Genomic DNA, 23,085 nt, shown 5'->3' on the forward strand with positions numbered 1-23,085 from the left:
CATTAAGGACTATGTTTATATTAATTCAATGCTAAATTGTAAGATTATGCTGTAATGTCTGAAAAAAATGGAATAAAAGAAATTCTTACCTCCCAGAGGAGGGCCTATGAGTACAGGGCAACACTCCACAATGGTGACAAGTCCAACTGCACTGGAAAATCTGGCAGCCCCAACAAGGTCCATCAATGTCTCAAAAAGAACACTGCTAACCATGCCAAATGCAAACCCAAAAAATACAGCATATATCACCAAGCCAGTGTAATTTGTTGCCAGAGGACACAAGACGTGACAGACGCCATTGTAGAAAACAGCAAAACTAAAAAAGTACTGAATCTTTGGCCGGATAAACTTGGAGTTTGCTACAAGTCCCATTGAAGGCCTAGCAAACATGTCTACAAAGGCTAAGATAGATAGCAAAAAAGCAGAAGAATATTCATCAATTCCCTTGTGCTTCGCATACGGAGCCAAAAATACTATTGGAGCAAAAAACCCGATAAACATAATGACATTTCCTGACAAATAGATCAGAAACCCTCTGTGTTTGAAGAGGGACAGATCTAGATATTTATTCATAGTTTGCCAAAAAGACTTCTTGTTGTTTTTGTGCAAGGTAGAATCTCCTGTGCCTTTCTCAGCATCTTTTTTCACAGGAGGGACTGGTTTTGGTCCAACAGGTCTCATAAGTGACCCAGCCACACAGCAGTTCAATAGAAGTCCTCCCAGAATGAGAAAGCTTCCTTTCCAGCCAAAGGCATTAAAGAGGAATTGATTGAGAGGTGCCAATGTGCTCAGAAACACTGGACTTCCAGCCATGGCCAATCCATTAGCAATTGGACGCTTCTTATAGAAATACTTGCCAATCATGGTCAAGGCAGGCTGTAAGTTGAATGCTAATCCCAGACCTAAACAACACAGAAAAAACAGTATTATTGCAGGTCATGCACTAAAAAATATATCACATTTATCTTGAGTTATTTTTTAAATTACCAGTATATAATGCAGTGATTTCCAATGAAGATATTATAGAAGCAAACTAGCATTAGTGAATGAAATCCAGCTTCTTTACTAATGTGTGTTAATGCCAAGACTATTATCATTCTGCCATTTTGCCTGGTAGCACTGCAATAAAAGTCAAAACTCCTTGTGTTACAGCAATGATAGAGACAAGGGAATCACAGAGGAATTATGGTATCAGCACCTTGACTCACCATTTTTATGTTTACTAAGCTATAATTTCTTGGCTCATTTGACAAAAGTTATTAAATGTCACCTGGGCTACAATGAATGCAGTGTGTATTTAAATGCATAAATCTCCTCATTTCTTACTTACATCCCTATTTAAGATCAAACTTGTGTACAAAAGTGAACCTTAAAATGGCTAATTATTTTGGAGCACATTTAGCTCCACTTCCTCAGGCATGAAACTCACTGTTAAAGATGGAAGAGTTGTAGAGGACAAGCACTGGAGCAGACCACCCATCCAGATCAGCTGAGTGTATAAACTGAACCTCTAGGCCTTATCTCTGTATTAAGACATCCAGACAATAACATCTAATTAGCTATGAATCTGCTGGATGGCACAGGAGAGCACTTTTCTTCCCTGATAGGCTCATTCCTGGACCGTAACTTTGTTCTTTCAGTGGGCCCCAAGTTTAGGATGTAAAAAATAAAAACTTTAAGAAATAATCACTGAACAAAGGACTTCTTTAGTCCCAACATAAAGGCAGATGAGCTTGAATATAGGAACAAGTATTATCTCATTCACTTATTACCTGACAATATTTCACCTTACTTGCCTTCCTTATTCTGAGACTGTAGTTTAAAATAAAGAAAAACCACTACTTTTGATAAGCAGGTTATTTCATTTACTGGCTTTATGATTACTTCAGTTCATTGCCTTAGGCAATATCCAGGCCTTTTATGATACATAAATAACTTTATTTGGGGATTGACCCTGAAGGATTTTAAACAGAAAGCTACTGATCTGAAAGTTGTTATATTTTCCTGTGAGAGCATATGTATATACAAACCTACAGAAAGCTGGTTCTAGCTTCTGCATTTTTTCTAGAATTCTGCTAGCCTCTGTGACCACTTTTGAAGTGCAATATAATTGAAAGAATAAATGTGAAATTCTACACAAATGACTGTAATAAGTGCTGTCACGAGTCAATCAGTTTTTATACCATAATTACAGTGCAGTGTGAAACAGTACCTACATACAACATTTATTGAATAAAATCATCAGTTACTCCTGAAATATCCAAAGAAATAATTTAACATCATACTAGCTAATTTAAAGGATTAAATAGTTCAGGTAGCTGCAATGAACTGGTCTTGCTAGCTTCTCAGTTTGCATTTGTACAATGCCTTGAACAGTGGGTTCTTGATCAGTAAGGTTCATTGGTAAAACAATACTACAAATAATATGATAGAATAGAATAGAATAGAATAGAATAGAATAGAATAGAATAGAATAGAATAGAATAGAATAGAATAGAATAGAATAGAATAGAATAGAATGGAATGTATCTTTTAAACGGGGCTCTTACCTCCAACAACACCAATACATATGTAAAGTTCCAGGACGCTATTGCAGAAAGAGGAAGCAATCATTCCAAATGAACACAGGATACCTCCTGCTATCATCACAGGCCGGCTACCATACTTATTCACCAAAATACTGCTTATGGGACCTGTTGGTAGAAAGAAAGCACAATACATAGCAGGTTACTCCATCATACACGTCTTTGTATTTTGGACATGTTGGAATGCTTTCCTCTTCCATCCTGGAAAATGTTTAGCTCTTTCTATACCAATTTGTCTTAAAAGCACACTCTGTGAGTCTGCAGATACATGAGCCTGGATGTGGATATATTGCCTGCATGACAATATAAGTATTGATTAGTCATGGAGATGGATCAAAATATTAAAGACATCTGACAAGCAAGAGGGATTGTTACAGTTTGCAAGCACTCAATACTGAGATTTGTCAATGGAAGTTTTGAAAGTGCAAGGACTGAAGAATTTCACGTATGAGACAGATACTGAAAGTCCAACTTACAGAACAGGAGGAATCTCCAGGCAAGCAAACTAATAATTGACCTTAGTACTATAGCATGTCCTGGACCTCTACTTAAACTACACATAGACTTGAAAATATTGCCAAATCAGAACGTAAATGTCTGGCCCCTGAGGCTTGTTTTCCCTTACCTCATCCAGAAAAGAGGGTAATAAGATGACTTACTTGTAGGAAAACCGAAGATGTGGTTTAGCACAAAGACCTATAAACTTTAAAAATATTGCTCCAAGTCCATTTTTCAGTTTCAACTGCAATCCAGTTTATGGCGTAATTACATCCACACTAAACAAACACCTAGTATGCAATTTAGCATGACACGCATTATATGTTTTTTTTAAATGCCCGTGACTGAAATAGATGGTGTGCTACATATCAAGATTAAGAGGTTGTCAAAGCTCTTTAGGTAAACCTGCATACCATCTGACTGCACTATATTGGGTCCAAACCATTACAAATAGTTTTGCTTTTGCAATAACTAAATTTATCCAGTTGAGAAATAAAAACATCCATAACAAAAAGCAATAAATTTCAAACTCAAGATCAAGCAGGTATCTGGCATAAAATGGAATGCCAAGCACTGCATCTGATTTCACTGCAAATCATTCATTGTACTGGTAACAGTTTTAAGGTGTTCCTGTCCAGGCAGCACAGACATTGGCCAATATACTCAGCTTTCCACCAGCAAAAGCAATCACTCTTCTTGCCCAGGCAGTTGTATTGTTCAAGGTACATGGGGAAATAGAGGACAAACAGGGTGGCTATTCTACTGGAAAGGTGAAGGATGCTCAAACTGAAGGCATTAGGGCTCATCTTCCAGACACAGAAGCACAGGAGACCAGGCTCTGCTGTTCATTTAACTGCCACTTAAGCACAACTGTGTATCAAAACCAGCGGACTTGAAAATCCACAGCATGGAAAGCCCCACCAAATATACAATAGCCCGGAGATTTATTAAAAGATTTGAAGTCACATATGAAGCACTAAAATATTTCACTGACAGATTATACCATGAGATGCCTAACACTTCTTTATTTCCATTTGGGGGAACCACTGAGCAGAACAGTGACGAGCTGGTGTTTCTCCTTTGAGGCCATATACAGAAAGCAGTGAAACATGAAGGACAGACAAATTACACTCCAAACACTTCTCAAATATATCATGCTTACTTTTCCTGTCTTAATAAACTTGGTCTCTCCTAAGTATGGTGAAGCATAACTTCAATCATGATTTTTTTATTTATAGAGCTATATTTAGACAATCAGCAGTTTGGTTCATGTTTGAATTAGAATGAAAGCCATTTTGAAATATGTGAACAATACAAATATTTCCTCTGGGTCAAAAAGCCCCTTTGTACTTGAACTCTTTGTTGAACTCAAAGCAAAATGTTTCATTCCAATATCAAGTAATATTTGTATTTTTGAAAATAAATTAAATTTCAGGCAATTTTATGGGAAAAAAGAGGTTTAATTGTTATCACAGCTAAACACGGTAACAGTATTTCACTTCAAAGACAGCAAAATAATGATTTTAAAAATTATTTTCAAGTTATTTTACCTCTGATGAGATGGAAGTATTTACAAAATTGACCTGAGCACATAAAAATTTGTTCAGTATTTGTTAGTATTCTGACCTCCCACCAAATTACTACTGTAATAAATGTTGCCTCGCTGTAGTCTTACTTAAGATATACCTTTGCTGGTCCTTAGGAAAAAAATCTAGGATTGGGACATCAGAGCAGGTGAATAATTGACCCTGCTTTTTATGGACTCATTCACTACAGGCAGCACCTTGAATTGTACCCTTATATAGATACTTCAGTAATGATCTAGATAGACCTCTTAGCAATCTCTTTCTTTTCACATTAAACAAAGATAGCATGAAAAGCCAGAAGGATAGGTGTGAGACCAAATGACAAATAGCAGACTATCAAGTGTTGGAAAGAGAAGAATTGCATTAAAAAATATTGCTGTGAAATATTGCTATATTGTTAGCATTTTAAATAAAAATATTGATCAAAAAGACAGCATTGCAAAGCACTAACGAAGTTTTCCAACAATAATCAAGGACAAAGATGAGCTCTGCTGTAATATTCACCCCAGAAGAGTACTGACTGTAATAATATTATTTTCCATCAGTCCTTCCTTCCTTCCTTCCTTCCTTCTCCTGTAGAACAGGAAAACGAGCCAGATTCTTGTTTGTTTAGGGATTTGGGGAAGAGGTTTGGTTTTAGTTTTTGGCTGATTGTCTTTTTGGGGGAGTTTCCAGAAATGGCAAGTTTCATTGTACAGTCCTTTGAGGGGGATCATTTTGCAAACAGTCCCTTACTAGGAATAAGAAAACTGGACATCTGTGGACCTTAACTGTGGCAGTTAGGCCAGGACTGTAAGTTACACCTTTTCAGATCAAAGCATGCGATGTTAGCCTCACCTACAAGACCTGTTAGCTAGAGGTCAAACATGGATGTATTAATTTATGTAGGCAGTGGATGAAGACACCAGAGGAAAGACAAGCCTGTCTGTTGGGTCTGAGCCCTGTACTTTCAAATGACCTAAATCTGGAATGCATTATGAATTTAAAATCCCTGTAAATGTAATATTCTCCTTGAGACATTTTCCTTAAGTTAATGATGTGTATTCACCACCACAGCTCCAGTTAATTTGGAGTTTTCTTTTAGTATGTCCCAGTGTTTTGATTTAAAATTTGTGTATGTGGGAAATATTAATTGTTCTATAAGCCATAAAGTTATTTTAAGCTCACCTCTTAAGTTATCTAGGAACTCTTCCAATCTGATGAGCAGGTTAAATATTTTCTTGTGATGTCTGTGTATATACTTGGTTTTGGAGTTTCATAAAATGATGCATATTCATACCTTAAAGTATATGAGTATGCATAAATTCCAACCATTTGCTTGCCATCATACATTTTATAGCTATGCACAAATTCCATTTCACATCTAACAGCTTCTAAAATTATTTAAGCAATGTTCAAATGCTAGGATGTATCTATATTCTGTGCATATTTTTTTCTTTTTAGCAGAAGGAAGATCAAGCTGTTTAAGCACTGTACCGTTGCCAAAATCATGCTATACGTTAATGCACGTTAACGCACTAACGGACTGCTAGATCTCTGAGTCTACTTTCCAGACATCTGAAGTAACCACATAACAGATGTTAAGTCAGGAAGCCCACAAGAATATTTACTCTGATCTCTCCCTTAACACCTACAAACCATCAGTCACAAAAGACTATACACTTCCTAAACCAAATTTAAGACCATTATCATAATATGCTAACAGTCTCCTGGCTGTATTTTTGTTTTATATCTTTCTGTTTGAGGCAAATGACCAGACTGTGAGAAGGAATAAGACAGCAACTATAACCAGCACCACTGAAAAACCATTTCAGGAAAGCTGTGCAGCAGGACACAAATGCTTTAGAAGAGGACAAGAAAAAATAGCAGCTTTTCACATTCTTAGCTTATGTCAAGGGAAAGATGTCAAAAGTCATTTCAGCTATGTAAGCAGAGACTGGCTTATGCATTTGGGAGCTGTTTATGATGTTTTATACAAATTCTATAATAATGTGACACCTACTTTCTGTTTTGATGGCTCAGCAGAACATTTGCACATAGGTATTGTGCAAAATGTGAGGGCAAAGCTGCCTTCGCTGGTCTTCAGTGAATACCAAGACCTCTCTGAAGAAAAATATTGCTTACAAATAAGACTAATTATTTCTTATAATAACAAAGGTAGCAATAATCCATATTTTCCTCTCACCTCCAAGTTTAACTTTTCAGTCACTATTTAAATCTTCCTTATTCTACTAAGCCATGTTGTAAATAAAAAGTAATAAAAAAGCTACATAACTGAACAATAAGTAGATTTTAAAATCAGATGTTTGAAGAAATAATCATTTTTTTCCACTCAAATTATGCTTATTGTGCTAATATGGTTAACTCAAATATTAAAGTTTCTTTTTGAAAAAAATATACTGCTTGTTACTTTTGTGGAAATGAAGAGAGCTCAAACTATGCAGTAAAAAATTAATATTATTTCTCACACAGTTACATTCTCACTCATATACACACATCTATCTATTTACTAACTTTTTTCAACCCTAAGAAAATATACACTACAAAAAATTATCTGACTCTGGAGACAATAAAACAACTCTATATCTAGTACCTCTATAAGCTTAAAGGATACAAACCAAATAAAAATATTTCTATTTCCTAACACCTTGAGGTAATAGTACAGGCAGATCAGTTTTAAGACCATGAAATAGAATAAAAGAAGATTTATTATGCATAAAGTCTATACCTTGCTCAGTTCTCATGTAGAATAACATTTGTAACTCCAAATGTATTAGGTATACTCCATTAATTTATAAGAGGAAGAGAATCTAGGACACTGGAATTCTTGCTGCCTTTTCTCTTTTCCATACATTTTTTTCTTACCAAAATGAAAAAGAAAATATTTACTTTAGACAGTTCTCCCATAAATAGACAGCACTTTATGTGAGGGATGAAAAAATGTCCTACATTTTTAATGTATAATACCTAGGCAGTATGGTTACAATATTAGGGATTGGTTTGTAACAGTATCAAGCTGCCATAATTGTCTTCTATGTCTCTAATAAGATCATCTTTGGCTCTATTCTATATTTATATTCACTGTAGGAATGAAAGCTTTTTTAAAAGCATATAATATTGATTTTATTATTTAATTTATTTGTCCTGGTTTGGTTCCTCACTGCTATTATACAGTCAGGCAATTAAAGATCATTCGCATCTGTAAATTTTTCACATACAGTCAGTGCTTTTTAGTTTACTATCTCCATTATTTTTAGCATGGAACTAGAGATGAACATATATTGATGGTATCATACAGTGTTTGCAGTGTCATTGATCCAAAGCAACCTGAGATGATTCAGTCTGAACAATATGGCATATATTTAAATAAAGGGAATTGATGAAAGAAGTTGAAAATAAATGCAATAATAATATTTCAAGTCGTACTAATGCAATAATGTCGATCGCATCCTGTCAAGTCAAGTGATTTAAACACAAGTATGTTTTCAGCCATCTGTTCTGTAGAGTCAATGCAGATATCCTTCCAGTCTGGCTTTATTTTTTATTTCTGTTTCCTGCAGGGCTTGAAAAGCCAAGAATTCACATTAGGATCAACAACATGCTAATATCAGACTTTCTTTTTTTTTTTAATGAATTATAAAATCCACTTGCAGGAGCTGATTTGCTTTGTTTGGCAAAGAATCCCCAATATTTTGCCAGAGTAGAGCCTTACCTTTCACTTTAGAACTACTTCTTCAACAAAAAGTGCTTTAAGCGAGTGCTTGGTACTGCTATTTAAATGTCATCTCTGGTATCCACAGGAAAAGGAAGTCACAATTGGTTCTGGTCATGTCAAAAATATGTTCATGAAGTTGGAAAATGCTTTAAAAGTATGCTGCTTTTTGCAAGCAGGACTAAGTGAGCATTCTGTGACAGTCATCTCTAGTTCTACCTTTGGCTAAATACTCTTTAACAGGCACTTAGAGAAGAAAGATGATAGAAAAAAAAAGTACCAATGAATTGATAATATTAAAAATTCACAAAACTATTTTAATGTTAGACTATTTATCACCTTCCTGGGAATGGTAACCTGCATTTCTGACACTTTTTTGTGTGTTTGCATAATGATAACAAAGGTAACATCATTCAACAATTGCTTTAAAGCTTTCTCTGTAGTTCCTCTGTGCATTTGGCAGTATTTTTCTTCCATTTCATGTAACATTTACAACTGGTTGCACTGATTCCATAAACCCAGATAATATAGTAACCTTGACAGAAAAGAGTAAAAAATGCTCTTGCAATAAAAATCACCAAAAAGAAATGGATAACATTGAGTTAGTGTTGCTAAGCCATGAGTTAAGATAGCTCAGCAGCTGAAGCACAGCATGCTGGGGAGTGAGCAGTCAGTCGTTCAATCATCCATCACACTTTGCTCACCACTTCCCCTCTTCTAACTACATTTCCTCAGTGTCATTACCCTGAATGCACACATTCTCACTTGTGTCCTGCAGGGTCCTTGAATTCTATTAAGTTTCTGTCTTTTGATTACTAATGAGGATTAATTTGACCTTCAGATATTCCTTGGGACTTTTATGACAAATACAATAATCATGTCTGTGGTAACCCATAGGAGCCTGGGTGATGGCAGAGTGCCTCAGCACATTGGCTGCTTCTTCATGGTGTTTCCCTGCAAAAGGTTATATCTCATAATTTTGAATGGATGTGCTCAAGTCAGGAACATGTGTGTCGGGCTGCAAATAATGAGCTTTTTCCTGAAATGTCCAGAAGAAACATAAATAAGTGATCAGTGGTGCTGATGCCTGCTTTAAATATTCTGATTTATGTAGAAATTAGAGAACCTTGATCTGTGTTTTGTTTGTTTGTTAGTTTGGGGTAATTTGTTCATTTGTTTGTTTTTCCAGTGATACATCAGAGACCTTTGATCAAAGCTGTTGATTGGCTTTAAGTTTTTGTTCTTGTTTGCTAGGGTGCAAATACATAAGGAGTTATGCACCATGTAATTTAGAAAACTTATCTTCAAGTCAACAAATTACTCTATATCTATGAATTTAAAGAAGTTGGGAAATTGCCCAGCTTTTAATCAAGGAATAGCCATGCTGATTATTATTTACATGGATTCATATCAGTTTTTTCTATTAATTATCTTTTGCATGCTGTGCTACAGATTTTTTTTCATGAAAGGCTGGAACACTTGATCACAAAGCAGAAGACTTTAAGATGATTTATGACATTTCTTTTGAAATTAGAAATATGAAACTTCACAATATTTAATAAGAAATAAATGAGTTTAATCTACGAGCTGCTGAACACTCCACAGGTTTCAGAAACATTTATGTTCATCGACTACAAGAAAAATTTGTGTCCTAAAATTAACTGCCCAAATTTTGCATTGACACACTTCCTGTGAAATGAAGTCAGATGCAGAAAAATATTTCAGCATTTTTAAATTTTTTTCTTATATTTGTATTCTTGCTTCCTTCAATATCACTGAGTGAAGCCCATGTATATATATTTGGAAAAAAATAGTCTTTCAACTTGGAAAAAGGCAAGAACAAAGAAAGAAGAAGGGAAGCAACAAGCTGATGATGAGGTGGAACCAAAACACCTGTAAGGGAGATGCATATAAATAGAGATATTTTAACATCAAGTGCATATTTCACAAAGTGTCCTGTATGCTTATGTAATTAGGATAGCTGGAAATAGCATCAGACATGATATGTGAATCGCAAACGATCTTCTCAGAAAACTGTTCTTTTCATCTCAGAAACAACTATGCAACCAGCTTGTAACTTAAGTCATAAATGTCATATAGTGTATCAACAGAAACATTAGAAAATTCAGTGGCAAATAGAAGGTACTTGGAAGTACTACTGAAAGTTTCCTGGAGAAGTAGACAATTTTTCTAGCTTAGTATTTAACCCTAATTAACTCCTTGGAACTTTGTGTGCTTGCATGAATCTAACACACCTTTTCAGACCCAAAAATGACTTGAGGATTTCACCTAAATAATATTACTGTTGGCAGGTACAATGAACCTCTGCCATAAAACATTCCTCTCTTTCAAAAGAAAAATGAAACATGGACTTACTAATTTTTCCTCTCTGGAAATACAGCAAAGATAATAATATAAATATATAAATATGAGCAAATACAATTCTCTATAGCAACAGTTAATATGAAGGTATTAATAATAAAACACTAAATTTATATCCTTTTCAGGGTTTCACCTGAAATTCCAGGAGGCATAACTCTAACTATAGAAATGCTCCCACTAAAATATTTAGTATTTTTTATCCAGAGGTCTTATGCTTGAAGTATTATCCACTAATCTCAGTGGTTGCTTATTCTTTTGACTTAGTTCAATTTGGTAGTATTTGTGTTTGAGCACTGGAAGAAGCATCAAGTTTCTGAACAGACTAAAATAAATCCTGCCTAGTATGTCTACTTTCGTAGCTATCCAGTATGGCTACTAGTTGTATCACACACATACATACACACATGCACACGGTTAATAGAAAGTACTTGACAAACGAGTTCTGCTGTTACAAAGGGAGGATGATTGTATTGTTGCAGAACATAAAACTGAAAAGAAAGACAAAGGTGTAGTATACCATTGTCACAATGACAATTATAGTAACTTGAAAATAAGAAATACATTGTGAACCTCAGAACTAGTTGCTGGCAAGAAAAACAAACAACAACAAAAACAGTGCTTGCTAATATTAATATTTATTTTTATTCATAATAGATATTTTCCTAAACCATGTTATTGGCTAGTTACATATATTACCCATTTTTCTTTCTTCCTCTTCGAGTAATGACTTTTTCCACAAATCTGTGTATGCACATGTGAACAAAATATTCATAAATGTTAATTACTCATTACTTCCTGTTTATTATTCCTTATTATCATTCATGATTTTTACACACCATCTTAAAAATCTGTGGCTACTTTTGCTGCAAGCAGAATAATACTTTGTCATTTGGAAGGTTAGCATACATCACAGAGACCAAAAGTCAAAACAAACATTTTCAGAAGACCTTGCACAGGCTATTCAGTAGTTCTTATCAATATAGGGTATATTCTCTGCAGCTCAAATCAGTACATTTTCCAGATAATGCATTCATTATGAAAACTTCAGCCAAATTCAGATAAGACTAATATTGTCATTTGGATTTTCCTGTCTCTACAAATTGCCCATCATATTAATGTTCATACAATATCCCATTTTTCCCTGCACATCATCCTACAGTTAGTTTTCCTCCAGAATAATATTATACCTAACTCAGCTTGGAAATGATTCTGTGAATATTCTTACAGGCAATAATATGTAGTTTCAGAGAAAGCACAAGATACATGCTTCTTCTTAGTTGCTTCTTTATCATATTCCTTTCTGGTCTCAATTTTTGCATTGTATAATTAAAATCCAAATTGAAAATACTCAGTCTACTACCTATGATGTTTCTGTGGACCACTCATGGTGAATTATGGATCATAAGTGGTCATCAAGTGATCATCACCTCATATACATATTTAGAATATATGCAACAAGAAGTATAAATCTGGATGTATTTATAACTTGGAATTTGTTCTGAAAATTCATCATATTTAGGTCATTGTCAATAACATTGCCAGATTATTTCCAAATGCATTTTCTATTTAACACTTGCGTAACATTAAGCTTAAAATGTATTTTATAGAAGTTTTTTTCTAAAACATTACTTTATCATTATTTTCATTGTAATTTTATTTTAATAATATCCAATAAAATGCATATGAAGACTTCCAGTGGTAACAATTAGAACCTTAAGAGTGGGAATTTCCTGTGTTCCTTCAAAGCCTGTAAATTAGGTCATGTCTGAAGAACTGCATAAGGTAAATATATCTGAATAATATTTAGTTCCAAATATAGTGTGGTAGGAAGGGGGAGAGAGGGAGGGCAAGGGAATTTGTTTGTGTTTCAGATATATATGAAGGGGGAACTGAGCATTCTCTTTAGGTTTTGACACCTAAGGTGTTCAGAGTGTAAGTGTAATGGCAGTATATTAATGGGATCATACCAGGTACAGAATTTGCACTTCACCCAGTATTTTGCATAAGGGGAGACTGAGAAACCAGGGTGGGGAGTCAGAAGAGGGACAAGTACACTCATTTGTCAATTAAAAGTGAGATCTTTAGGGGAGGGGGATTTTTTTTTTCTATTTTCAAACAAGAGAAAATATAAGAGGTATGTCTATTGAGAAAGACTGTTTAATTACAGAACAATATGTAAAGGTAACATTGAATATTCTGTCTTCCATGTCAAAAAGACTGAAAGTAATATAAGCTGTTAAATAGCTAGAAACATGCCAAAAAATCCCCAAACTACAATGACAAATAAAAAAAGTTATCATAAGATTATCCTCTTGATCAATAATAGCAACAAGATTTATGTGATTTTGTTTCCATCTTTCAGTGCATTTATTTCATCTGAGCCTGAACAAGTAGCCTTTATTACACCTTAGAGGAAGGTGAACCTCTGTAGACAACAGGTCCAGAACTCTGGAAGTGTCCCACAGGTTCAGATCAGAACATTTGCCAGTTTACTTAAACTTAAGCACCCCACATTTTGTTGCATTTTAAAAATAGTAATCTTCAGGAAAATATTTACTGACTGATCAATAATTTAAGAATGAGTTCTAGTCTCTTCTCATTCTTTTTTTCCTAGCCTTTAACAGTAAAATACACATGCCTGAGAATAACGGTCTATCCAATAGAATTTAAAGAGAAATCACATATTTAGTTTTTATATCTACGTTATCTGAGCAGATTTCAGTTTATTTTTACACATTCCTGTACCCACCTCACATATTTTTTGTCATCAGAGTTGAATTTGTCGTGATACTTTTTGAATAAAGTTGATACTTTTAGATTTCTGTCTACTATGGAGAGAGCTTTACCTGATAAGTCTTTCAAAATATTAAATGTTTCCTATGTATAGTCACATGCTATTTCTTTTGAGGACTAGATCAACAAATACACTTTCCATGGACTATAGTCAATCAAAACATGATGACTTCCTCCAATGAGGGGGAAAGTATGCCTTCCCCTACAAAAACAATATTTCATAAAATATGTGAAAGAATCATGAAAAATAAGTAGAGGAAGCCTGGGACTTCAACAGTGGAAAAGGAATACATGATGAGGGAGCTGGGTGAAGGTTTTTATGGCTTTTGTGTATTGCCTGAACTAGATAGGAAACAACATCTATAACGTTCTCTACAACCCATTTCCCTTGTAGCAACAGAGGATACATCTCCACGGACAAGGTCTTCTAACAATAAGAGGGTGGTGGGGGGGTGGATCTATACCAGGTTTGCTTAAATATATTACATATATTACACGTATAAACTTGCTTACATATGTGACACATATAGGGAATATTTAAACTCCACTGAAAAAAGCAACATGAAGTGACTTGGTGACCTAATGCCATCTTATTGCACTTCAAGATAATATTTGTGTGGCTTTTGAACCACACATTTTCTTACCTGGTGTGAAGAAATAAAACCACCCACCACGGCAAAAAATTTATTCTCCACCAAGTAACATGAAGCAACTTCCTTCTAATGATTATGATGCATCATAAATTCAAAACAAATTAGTGCCATTAAAATTTAGGCTTCTCATGATTTGTGTTACTGGTGCTGCTTATACAACACACACTCCTGGAGCCACCTTTCATCTAAGGAGTTATGTTGATATTCTTCAGCCAGAACATATTAAAACTATCCAATGAAATATACCACTTCTGCAAGGGCTTAACATGTATGCCTGTGAGGAGAATATTACTTAGGTTTCCTAATGAAAGAATTATTTTCTTCCCACAGGGGGAACTACGTTTCTTGAGTCAATTTTAATATATCCTACTGAAAAGCATTTGGTTAGAAAGTTGAATGATCTAGGCAATATGTATATCTGAAGACCTGTCAGGTAAATTTTTTATAACATCAGGAGAAATTATCCAGAAGAAATTCTATTATATGAATTTGTTCTTGTCTTAATCCCATATGCCACTTCAGCTCTGTTTCTCTGAACATAGGGTCAAGTGCTTTGCACTCAGGTTACTGTTTACATTTGAGTAAGTAAATATGAAAACCTTCTAAATCACAATGGCAATGATTTATATAACCTTGCACACTCTTTGCACAGGTAAAATCTATGGCACTGTCTCAAAGACAAGAAAATCACTGCCACATAGACTATGTTTGTGACATGCTATTTGATTTAAAAGGAACAATACATAAAATTAAAACTAGCATTGCATGAAGCACTCTTATGATTTAACATTGATTTTATTCCCAAACTGAAATAAAAGTTTCAAGTCTCAGAATGTTCAGTTCAATTAAAACTCTTCAAATAAATCACTCTAAAGTATCTAAATGTCTTCTGTCATACAAATAAACAAATTAGAAATATAACTATCCAGTATTCCCATGATCTAATTCTTCCCCTTAGCTTTTCAAAATAATTGCATTTTATTTCAGGTTATCTGGTACTATATTGCCTTTCATTACCATAGAATCATACAATCAAAGAATCATAGAATTATTTTGGTTGGAAAATAACCTCAGGATCATCAAGTCCAACCATAACCTAATCTAACTCTACCACTAAACCATGTCCCTAAGTGCATCATCTAAATGTCTTTTAAACACCTCCAGGGATGGTGATTCCACCACTTTCCTGGGTAGCCTGTTTCAAGGTCTGACAACCCCTTCCGTGAAGAATTTTTCCTAATATCCAAACTAAACCTCCCCTGACACAACTTGAGGCCATGTCCTCTTGTCCTATCACTTGCTACTTGGGAGAAGAAATCAACACCCTCCATGCTACAACCTCTTTTCAGGTAGTTGTAGACAGTGATAAGGTCTCCCCTCAGCCTCCCTTTCTCAAGGCTAAACAGCTCCAGTTCCCTCAACTGCGCCTCATCAGGCTTGTGCTCCAGGCCCCTCACCAACTTCATCATCCTCCTCTACACTCTCTCTAGTGCTTGAATGTCTTTCTTACAATGAAGGGCCCAAAACTGAACACACTATTCAAGTTGGGGCCTCACCAGTGCTGAGTACAGTGGTATGATCATTTCTCCAGTCTTGTTGGCCACACTATTCCTGATACAAGCCAGGATGCTGTTGACCTTTTTGATCACCTGGGCACACTGCTCTCATATTCAGCAAGCTGTCAATCAACATCCCCAGGTCCTTTTCTGCCAGGCAGCTTTCCAGCCACTCTTCCCCAATCCTGTAGTGTTGCCTGGGGTTGTTGTGACCCAAGTGCAGGACATGGCACTTGGCCTTGTTAAACCTCACACAACTGGCCTCAGCCCAATGATCCAAGCAGTCCAGATCTCTCTGTATGGCGATCCTATCCTCCCAGCAGATCAAAACTCCCACCCAATTTGGTGTCATCTGCAAACTTACTAAGGGTGCACTCAATCCTCTCATCTAGATTATTGATAAAGAGATTAAACAGAACTGACCCAATACTGAGCCCTGGGGAACACCACTTGTGACTGGCTGCCAACTGGATTTGGCTCTGTTCACCACAACTCTTTGGGCCCAGCCATCCAGCCAGTTCTTTTACCCTCTCAGAGTACACACATCCAGGCCATGAGCTGCCAGCTTCTCCAGGAGAATGCTGTGGGATATGGTGTCAAAGGCTTTACTGAAGTCTAACATAACATCCAAAGCCTTTCCCTCATCTACTAGGTGGGTCATAGAAGGAGTTCAGGTTGGTCAAACACGACTTGCCTTTTATAAACCCAGGCTGACTGGGCCTGATTGCATGGTTTTCTTCTATGTGCCACGCGATGTCACTCAGGATGATCTGTTCCATGACCACCAGCTCTCTCAGCACCCTTGGGTGTATCCCATCTGGCCCCATAGACTTGTGGGTGTCCCAGTGGTGTAGCAGGTGTACCAAACTGTTTTAAAAAAATTGCAACTCTACAGTTTTTAATTTAGTATAAGCCCAATTGCTGGACCATGTTGCTGTTCATTATATATATGGTCACATAATGCACATTGGGCCTCGCCCTAAGATTAATTTCCCCATCCCATTTTGGGATGTGTAGTCCTTCTGCAAGTCTAGCCCATAGAAGCAAGGTGTTTGCAAGTTTTTTTTTGTCACAATCTTTTTTTTTTTTTAATTTTCTCTAACTTCTTATGACAATAAAAATGTGTTAATCAAACCTGATTATTCAGGTCATCAGCCCCTTATAACCATCTCTGACGTTGACTAAATTCTCTTCTCACATGACAATCATACAATTTCAGGTCATTACCTGAAAGTGTTTTGCTAAATAGTTTGTTGCTTCAATGAATAATCAGAATGATCCTTGCTGTCACAGTGCCTGATTCTCCACTCCTCAGTGCACTTTTCAGCACTGGAACTCTGCAAAATCCATTAAATTAAAATTGAAGTTTGGAGACTCATACTTTAGGTGAAATTGTACTGTGTTCTTACATTTTTACTTTTTATTTATGAAGCAGAGATAAGCTTACTGCCAAATAAGTCAGGAGTTTAATCAAATTATTAGTTTAATAAAGTGAAAATCACCAGTTTTGCAAAAATTCTGTAAATCCTCAAAACTAATCTCCTATATTTCATTTATATTTTATTTTGGAGAAAATACATGAATCATTTATGGATGTTTTTTAAGGTTGACATAAATAAAAATGAGATTTTAATGAGTGCCTCTGGGAGCACTTAAGTCATTGAAAGTACACTGTCACGAGATCTTGATGTTACAAACTCTTATGGATAAACATATTTGCATAAATATATAAACATGTTTATATGTTGTCTTGAAGCAGGTTAAAAATGTATTTTAACTTTGAACTTTAGGAGATCACTAAGGTATTTAAAATTTAGCACATATTGCAGGATTAGCACCATGGTACCCAAACTTGGAACAGAGTCCCAGGCAGTTATTTCACATGCCTCTGAAAAGAGCATAACATTATCAGTGAAAACTGTCATTCATCACTATGCATATTGATTAATCTCTTGTAAGTTTTACTTTATTCTTTTATTTCTTCCAGTGTCACTAGCCAAAGCGTGACTCTAGAACGTTTGGCTATAAATTCAGATGACCTGCAGATTCACTATATGTAGCACATGGCTTCTTTATCAACAATGTAGCTATTTTACTTTAATTCTTTTATTTTACTGTTTTTGCTCTGCAGATGCCCACGTAAACTAATTAAATAACTACGTAACTAAATTAAAAAATCTTATTTCACCAGAAGTAATGTCATGCCTCTTTGCACCAGCTTTAAAACCATATATTCCTTAATCAATTGTTTCATAGTAACATTTATAAGGTATGGTCTCTTATGGACTGAATAGTTCCTGCAAAGACAGTCTTTAAGTAGAATATACAGAAGTAAAACCTCCTGCACTTTTTTTATTTGCTGCCCTGGAAATTACAGCTATTCTGATTAGGCAAATAACAACAGATTCAGCTACTTAATTACACCATCACAGTAAGGAGGGATTAATTCGGTCATTTGGGTATATGTCAATAATTCAAACAATTTAGAACCGAACTGCTCTTGAAGCTTTTCTGAGTGAATTTTGACTTCCAAGGACAGAAGATTACTCCCCCTTCTAGGAAAGGTCAAACAGGACAGCCACCACCTTTACTTGTGCCAGTCCTACCCTAAGCTATTGCAGTCCTTTGAAAGTCCTGATATTAAGTTATATACTACTATGTAGAAAATAACAACAAGATAAAAGCTAGAATATATCTGCAAATCTGGAAGCAGCATGCGTGGGACAGAGAAGTTCATCCTTTTTAAAAAGAGAAAAAAGTTCAGCAAAGTAAATCCTGTTCCTGGAAAAACAGAGTCCTCCACAGGAGTATGAGTAAGGTTTATATCATGACAAAATTGGCACTGCCAGCTGATACTGATAGGGAAGCATTTGGGGATCTTGTTACAAAGAGGCTTAAGTGTATTCAGTTTTCAAATCATTCACCAAACAGAAGTAAACATAACAGATCCATAGATTCCTATCAGCTTATAATCAGCTACAAAAGAATGTGAACTTGGTCAATTATTAGACAAACCAGCTATTCTCCTGGTTGTGTTTTTTCTTAGCTAGTGATGGAAGAAAGGGAATTATGGGTATGATGAAAGTCACTGCAAGATTAGAGAAGATTTACAAGCTAATAGGTAATCTTTAAATTACCACTTATTTTTAGCAGTATCAAACCTAGTATAACTGAGTCAGTGACACTGAAATATAGGAGAATTATAATGTGTGCAGCATACAAGAGGAAGATTAAAGAAGAAAATCAAACCTTAATCAGAATAGCTCAAAACCACCAAGCATGGGTGCATATCTCTAAAAGGAAGCATTCTTAGAATTCAGGGTCTCTATAAAATATTAGTATATTTGTGCAAAATGGACATCTGAACTCTTCCTCTAGATTCCTTTAGCATTCACAAAACAGAGAAGTCTTTCTGAAACATCATTCATTTGACGTGTTTTGGACCTTTAACATAGGAAGGGATGAATCAGAAATTCCCATTTTTATTGACTGACAACAGAGGATGTCTAGACAACTGGATCAGATGTAGTTGCCTATGCTGAGGAATATGAAAGACATTAATCTTGTCCATATGATCTCTAGTTACTATTGTTGAAAAGCTGTAAGGGTAGTACTACTTCCTTCAAAGTTTTCTAAAAGTCAAAGTACTTAACGACAAGTGTTTCAAAGCAGTACAAGTAGAAAACCAAACATAACGCATTTCCATTATCAGTGGGAAAGTGTTGTGAGAAGTGTTTAAACTAGATGAGGAAATCAACGTCTTATTTCACAATAGAGTCTCCTGTTTAAATTACATTCTTTCATTTGGTTGTCTAGTCACAGTATATATTCAAGCAAACAAAAGTCAGGTAAAATTGCAGTGAAAAAACCCATTTCTTGACCATTAAAAAAACCTTGCCAAAATTAGTGGAAAAGAAAGGTAAGCTTTTCTTTTGCTTATATGCATCAACATATATTAACTACTAAAGCTGCAGTTGTTAGTGCTCTTTGATGTATATAATCTTGATAGAATATCACTGTTAGATGAAAAGATTCTGATTTATCAAAAATTCTTCATATGATATAGATGTTTATCTACATGTGTTGCATGTGATCTCTGCAAAAATCTTCAAAATCAGTTAATCAGTTAAAAGACTGAAGTAATCATAAAAGACAATTTAGAACCACCTCATTCTTTGATTCCTGTAGGTTTTCTGGCATCAGCATAAACCTGTCACTAAGACCCTGGTCCACTTACCTCTATTGATGACTACAAATCTACCTATCTTTATAAATCACAGCAAAAATCTCTGCTGTTGCCATTTGATATTGGCTTAGAATATCTTCTAAACATACCAGTACAACTCTGTTTCCCTTAAATATACCCTTCAAAACAAACAAAGGAATAGTTCTTAGACATTCCAAAACAATGGACCAGTAAATTTCTATAATAAGTTCTTTGTAAAGTGCTGGGTTTATTATTTCATTTGAAGTGCTGGTGTGACTACAATGGTATACACAGCTTGAGTAGATAGACCTTTCCTTCCCCACAGTGCTTCTCTGGTATCTGCTTAAATAACTCCTAATTCCCAGTTGTACTAGACCATTGTTTCATTACCTTTGAATTATGCGATACACATCACAAATACAGCCATTGTATGATCCAGTGATATGAAAAACTCTACGGGAACTAATCCAACATTATTAGTACACACAAAATCAGCACTCTTTCGTCAAAGTTTTACAAGCTCAATGAACATATCAAAGGCCTAAGTTTGTCCCTTGTTACCTTTCTTAAACAAACCCAAAGTTTTAGTCTCTTAGAAAACATATTTTATGTAGCATGCTATTTATTTTTGTTTGACTTTGACCCTTTACTTGAAACTAAGTGGGAGAAAAAAAAGAATCTTCTTTGCAGATAAAAAAAAAAATGTAAATATTGATTACTGTACTTACAGAAATTCCTGCCTACAAACCCAAATGGAGATCAAGACAAATACAGAGCCTTAAATAGGAAAAAAGTGCTTAACTAACATTCATCATGTAGTCCACATTGCCTACTTGTATGTAAATGAGAACTGTTTTAGTAAAGGGCTTGAGTTAATCAAATTAAGGTTAGCACAAATATTTCTATGATATGCATGAAATCATTATTAATAACCTATGGTTTGGATACTGGAAGAGCTTGGTAGAAACAAAGTGGGAATTCTTTGTCACATAATGTCTTTCTGACAATTATTCAAAATTAACATAAGCATATAGTAAATGACAAAAATCCCTTATTTCTCTCAGTGGGAGCATGTCCTTAACTTTGAGACTGGCTTCTTGAGTGGCTTAACAGATCCCAGTACAAACTATATTTCATGAAAATTTGACAAAATTGCATCCCCAAAAGTCATTGATTATTTTACAATTAGATCTCATCTGTTCAGCCAAACATAACCAGTTGCAGAGTGAAAAAACAGGTTGTTCCTGTAGATAGGATGATAAATCTGTTTGGAAAAAAAAAAAGTATAAAATAATCTAGAACAGATCTGCTTTTTAAAATCTTTCTTCCCATGACCACTTTAAAGAGTGTTTTCTAAACGTTAGAAATGCCTCTTTAAAACAGGTATTGCTACTGCAGAACACTGCCCTGCAAGATACAGTCTTACTAAAAATCAAAGCCTTCCAAGATATGCAAAAAGTGGCTGCACTACCCTTCCAAGGCTTTATCAGGCTTTCTTATCATTCAGGTCTTATTTTAAAAACTGAAATACTGTTTGTTTGTTTGTTTATTTTACTTTTGATACCTCTTTTTTGTACTTATCTCCATTTGTTAGTAAGATTCAAAATGCTCTGTTCTTGCATCATCTCATTATTACTTCTTGTCCTTTATCTGTGAGTCTCAAATTAACTTGACATAGATGTTTTACATGTATTTTAGGCTAAATGTGAAGTATTCCCTCATGCCCATGAGGCATTCAGTAAGTTGATAAGTTCTGCTTTCAAGGACACTCTAAATTAGGTTATTAAAATTCAATGCTTTGCATATTCTGATGGCAAAAAACACTTGTCCCTGACAACAAAGGACATAGGTCAATTTAAGAAAGCTTCTCAATCTCCTTATCCATGGCCACTGAATTCCTTGTGCCAGTACTTGTAAAACCAAAATAAGAAAATATTATCAGGGAGGAAGAAAAGTGTAGGAGTCCAGGTCCTGTCCAAAAGTAAAAAGCTATAACCATCTGTTGTTTGTGTTACATGGATTTCACAACTGTCATCTCCACTGTGCACGCCATTTCATCTTCACAGCAATATCACCAAAACACCCACTGAGATAAAAATCACAAATATTTTGAACATACCATATGATATGTTATTTTCCAAATTAATATTTGACAAAGTCAAAATGAGAACTTGTCTATAGGTTACTTTTTTGTTGTCACCTTAAAAGTCCTTTAAGTGTTTGCTACTATTTGGAAATATTTAACTTCAAACTTGAATAATTTAAGAAATAGTAAAGAGAGAGGAAGTTATTAAATGTTGCATTTTTAGTTATTAGCATGTTTTGAAAAATAGTAAAGAACATAACTGTATTTAAACAGCATCTTTCTTCAAAAGGGGTCCAAATGTGCTTTTTAAATTATTTACTTAGAAACATAACCTAGAATTTAAATGGACCTTTCTTTTTTGAACTTCAGACTGGCAAGACTGTCTCACATTTCACATGTGGGTATGGCTTGAAGGATTTATCAGCTCTCAAGCTAATCTCTATATCCCAATGTCACTCCCCAAAAGTTATTAAAAACCAAAGCAAAACAAAACAAAGCAAAACACCACAACAACAATCAAGACCCCAAACTGAAACTGTCCTTGGAAAAATGACAGAAAAAGAGTAATAGACGAGTAAACCAACTGCTTTTTCCCTGAGGAAATCTAAAACTCAAGGTCAGCTGTGTCTGAAATCACCGGACCTGTCACATGGTTTTCATAGCAGCCCCTAAGACTCCTATCAAACCTACATTGAAAGCAATGAAAACATTTTTACTGGAAACAGATAGAGCTGATAAGAAGCTCTCTAATCACCTTTGTCTGGTTAGTGCTGTGCAAAGTGAGGGGTGAATTTTTGAAAGACAGAAAAATGAGCTGAGAGAACTTGAGGTCAAATGTATATTAACTTTTTCTCGAATTCCTTGTTACTCGTATGTGTTAGAGCACACATATGGTTTTATAAGTATGTATACATATATGAATACATATATAGTTTATAAATATAAGAATATATACATGCACACACATTTTATATATGTGTGTTCATAGTCATAAAGCAACACAGGTTGCTCTATCCAGATAACTTAC

At 35.1% G+C, this 23,085-nt stretch overlaps 1 protein-coding gene across 3 annotated transcripts in view; it reads right to left on the bottom strand.

Annotated features, from left to right (window-relative positions):
* Window positions 1–23,085, bottom strand: part of SLC16A7 (solute carrier family 16 member 7) — an 88,231-nt gene that overhangs the window by 13,034 nt on the left and 52,112 nt on the right. For all 3 annotated transcript variants that reach the window (XM_065048591.1, XM_065048592.1, XM_005498010.4), the window contains exons 3-4: window positions 2,550–2,693; window positions 90–902 (exon numbers count right to left, since the gene is read on the bottom strand). In XM_065048591.1, coding sequence (XP_064904663.1) covers window positions 90–902; window positions 2,550–2,693 — 957 coding nt within the window. The remainder of the gene's footprint in view (window positions 1–89; window positions 903–2,549; window positions 2,694–23,085) is intronic.

Source organism: Columba livia, chromosome 1, assembly GCF_036013475.1.
Source record: "Columba livia isolate bColLiv1 breed racing homer chromosome 1, bColLiv1.pat.W.v2, whole genome shotgun sequence".
In the NCBI taxonomy this organism is placed as follows: Eukaryota; Metazoa; Chordata; class Aves; order Columbiformes; family Columbidae; genus Columba; species Columba livia.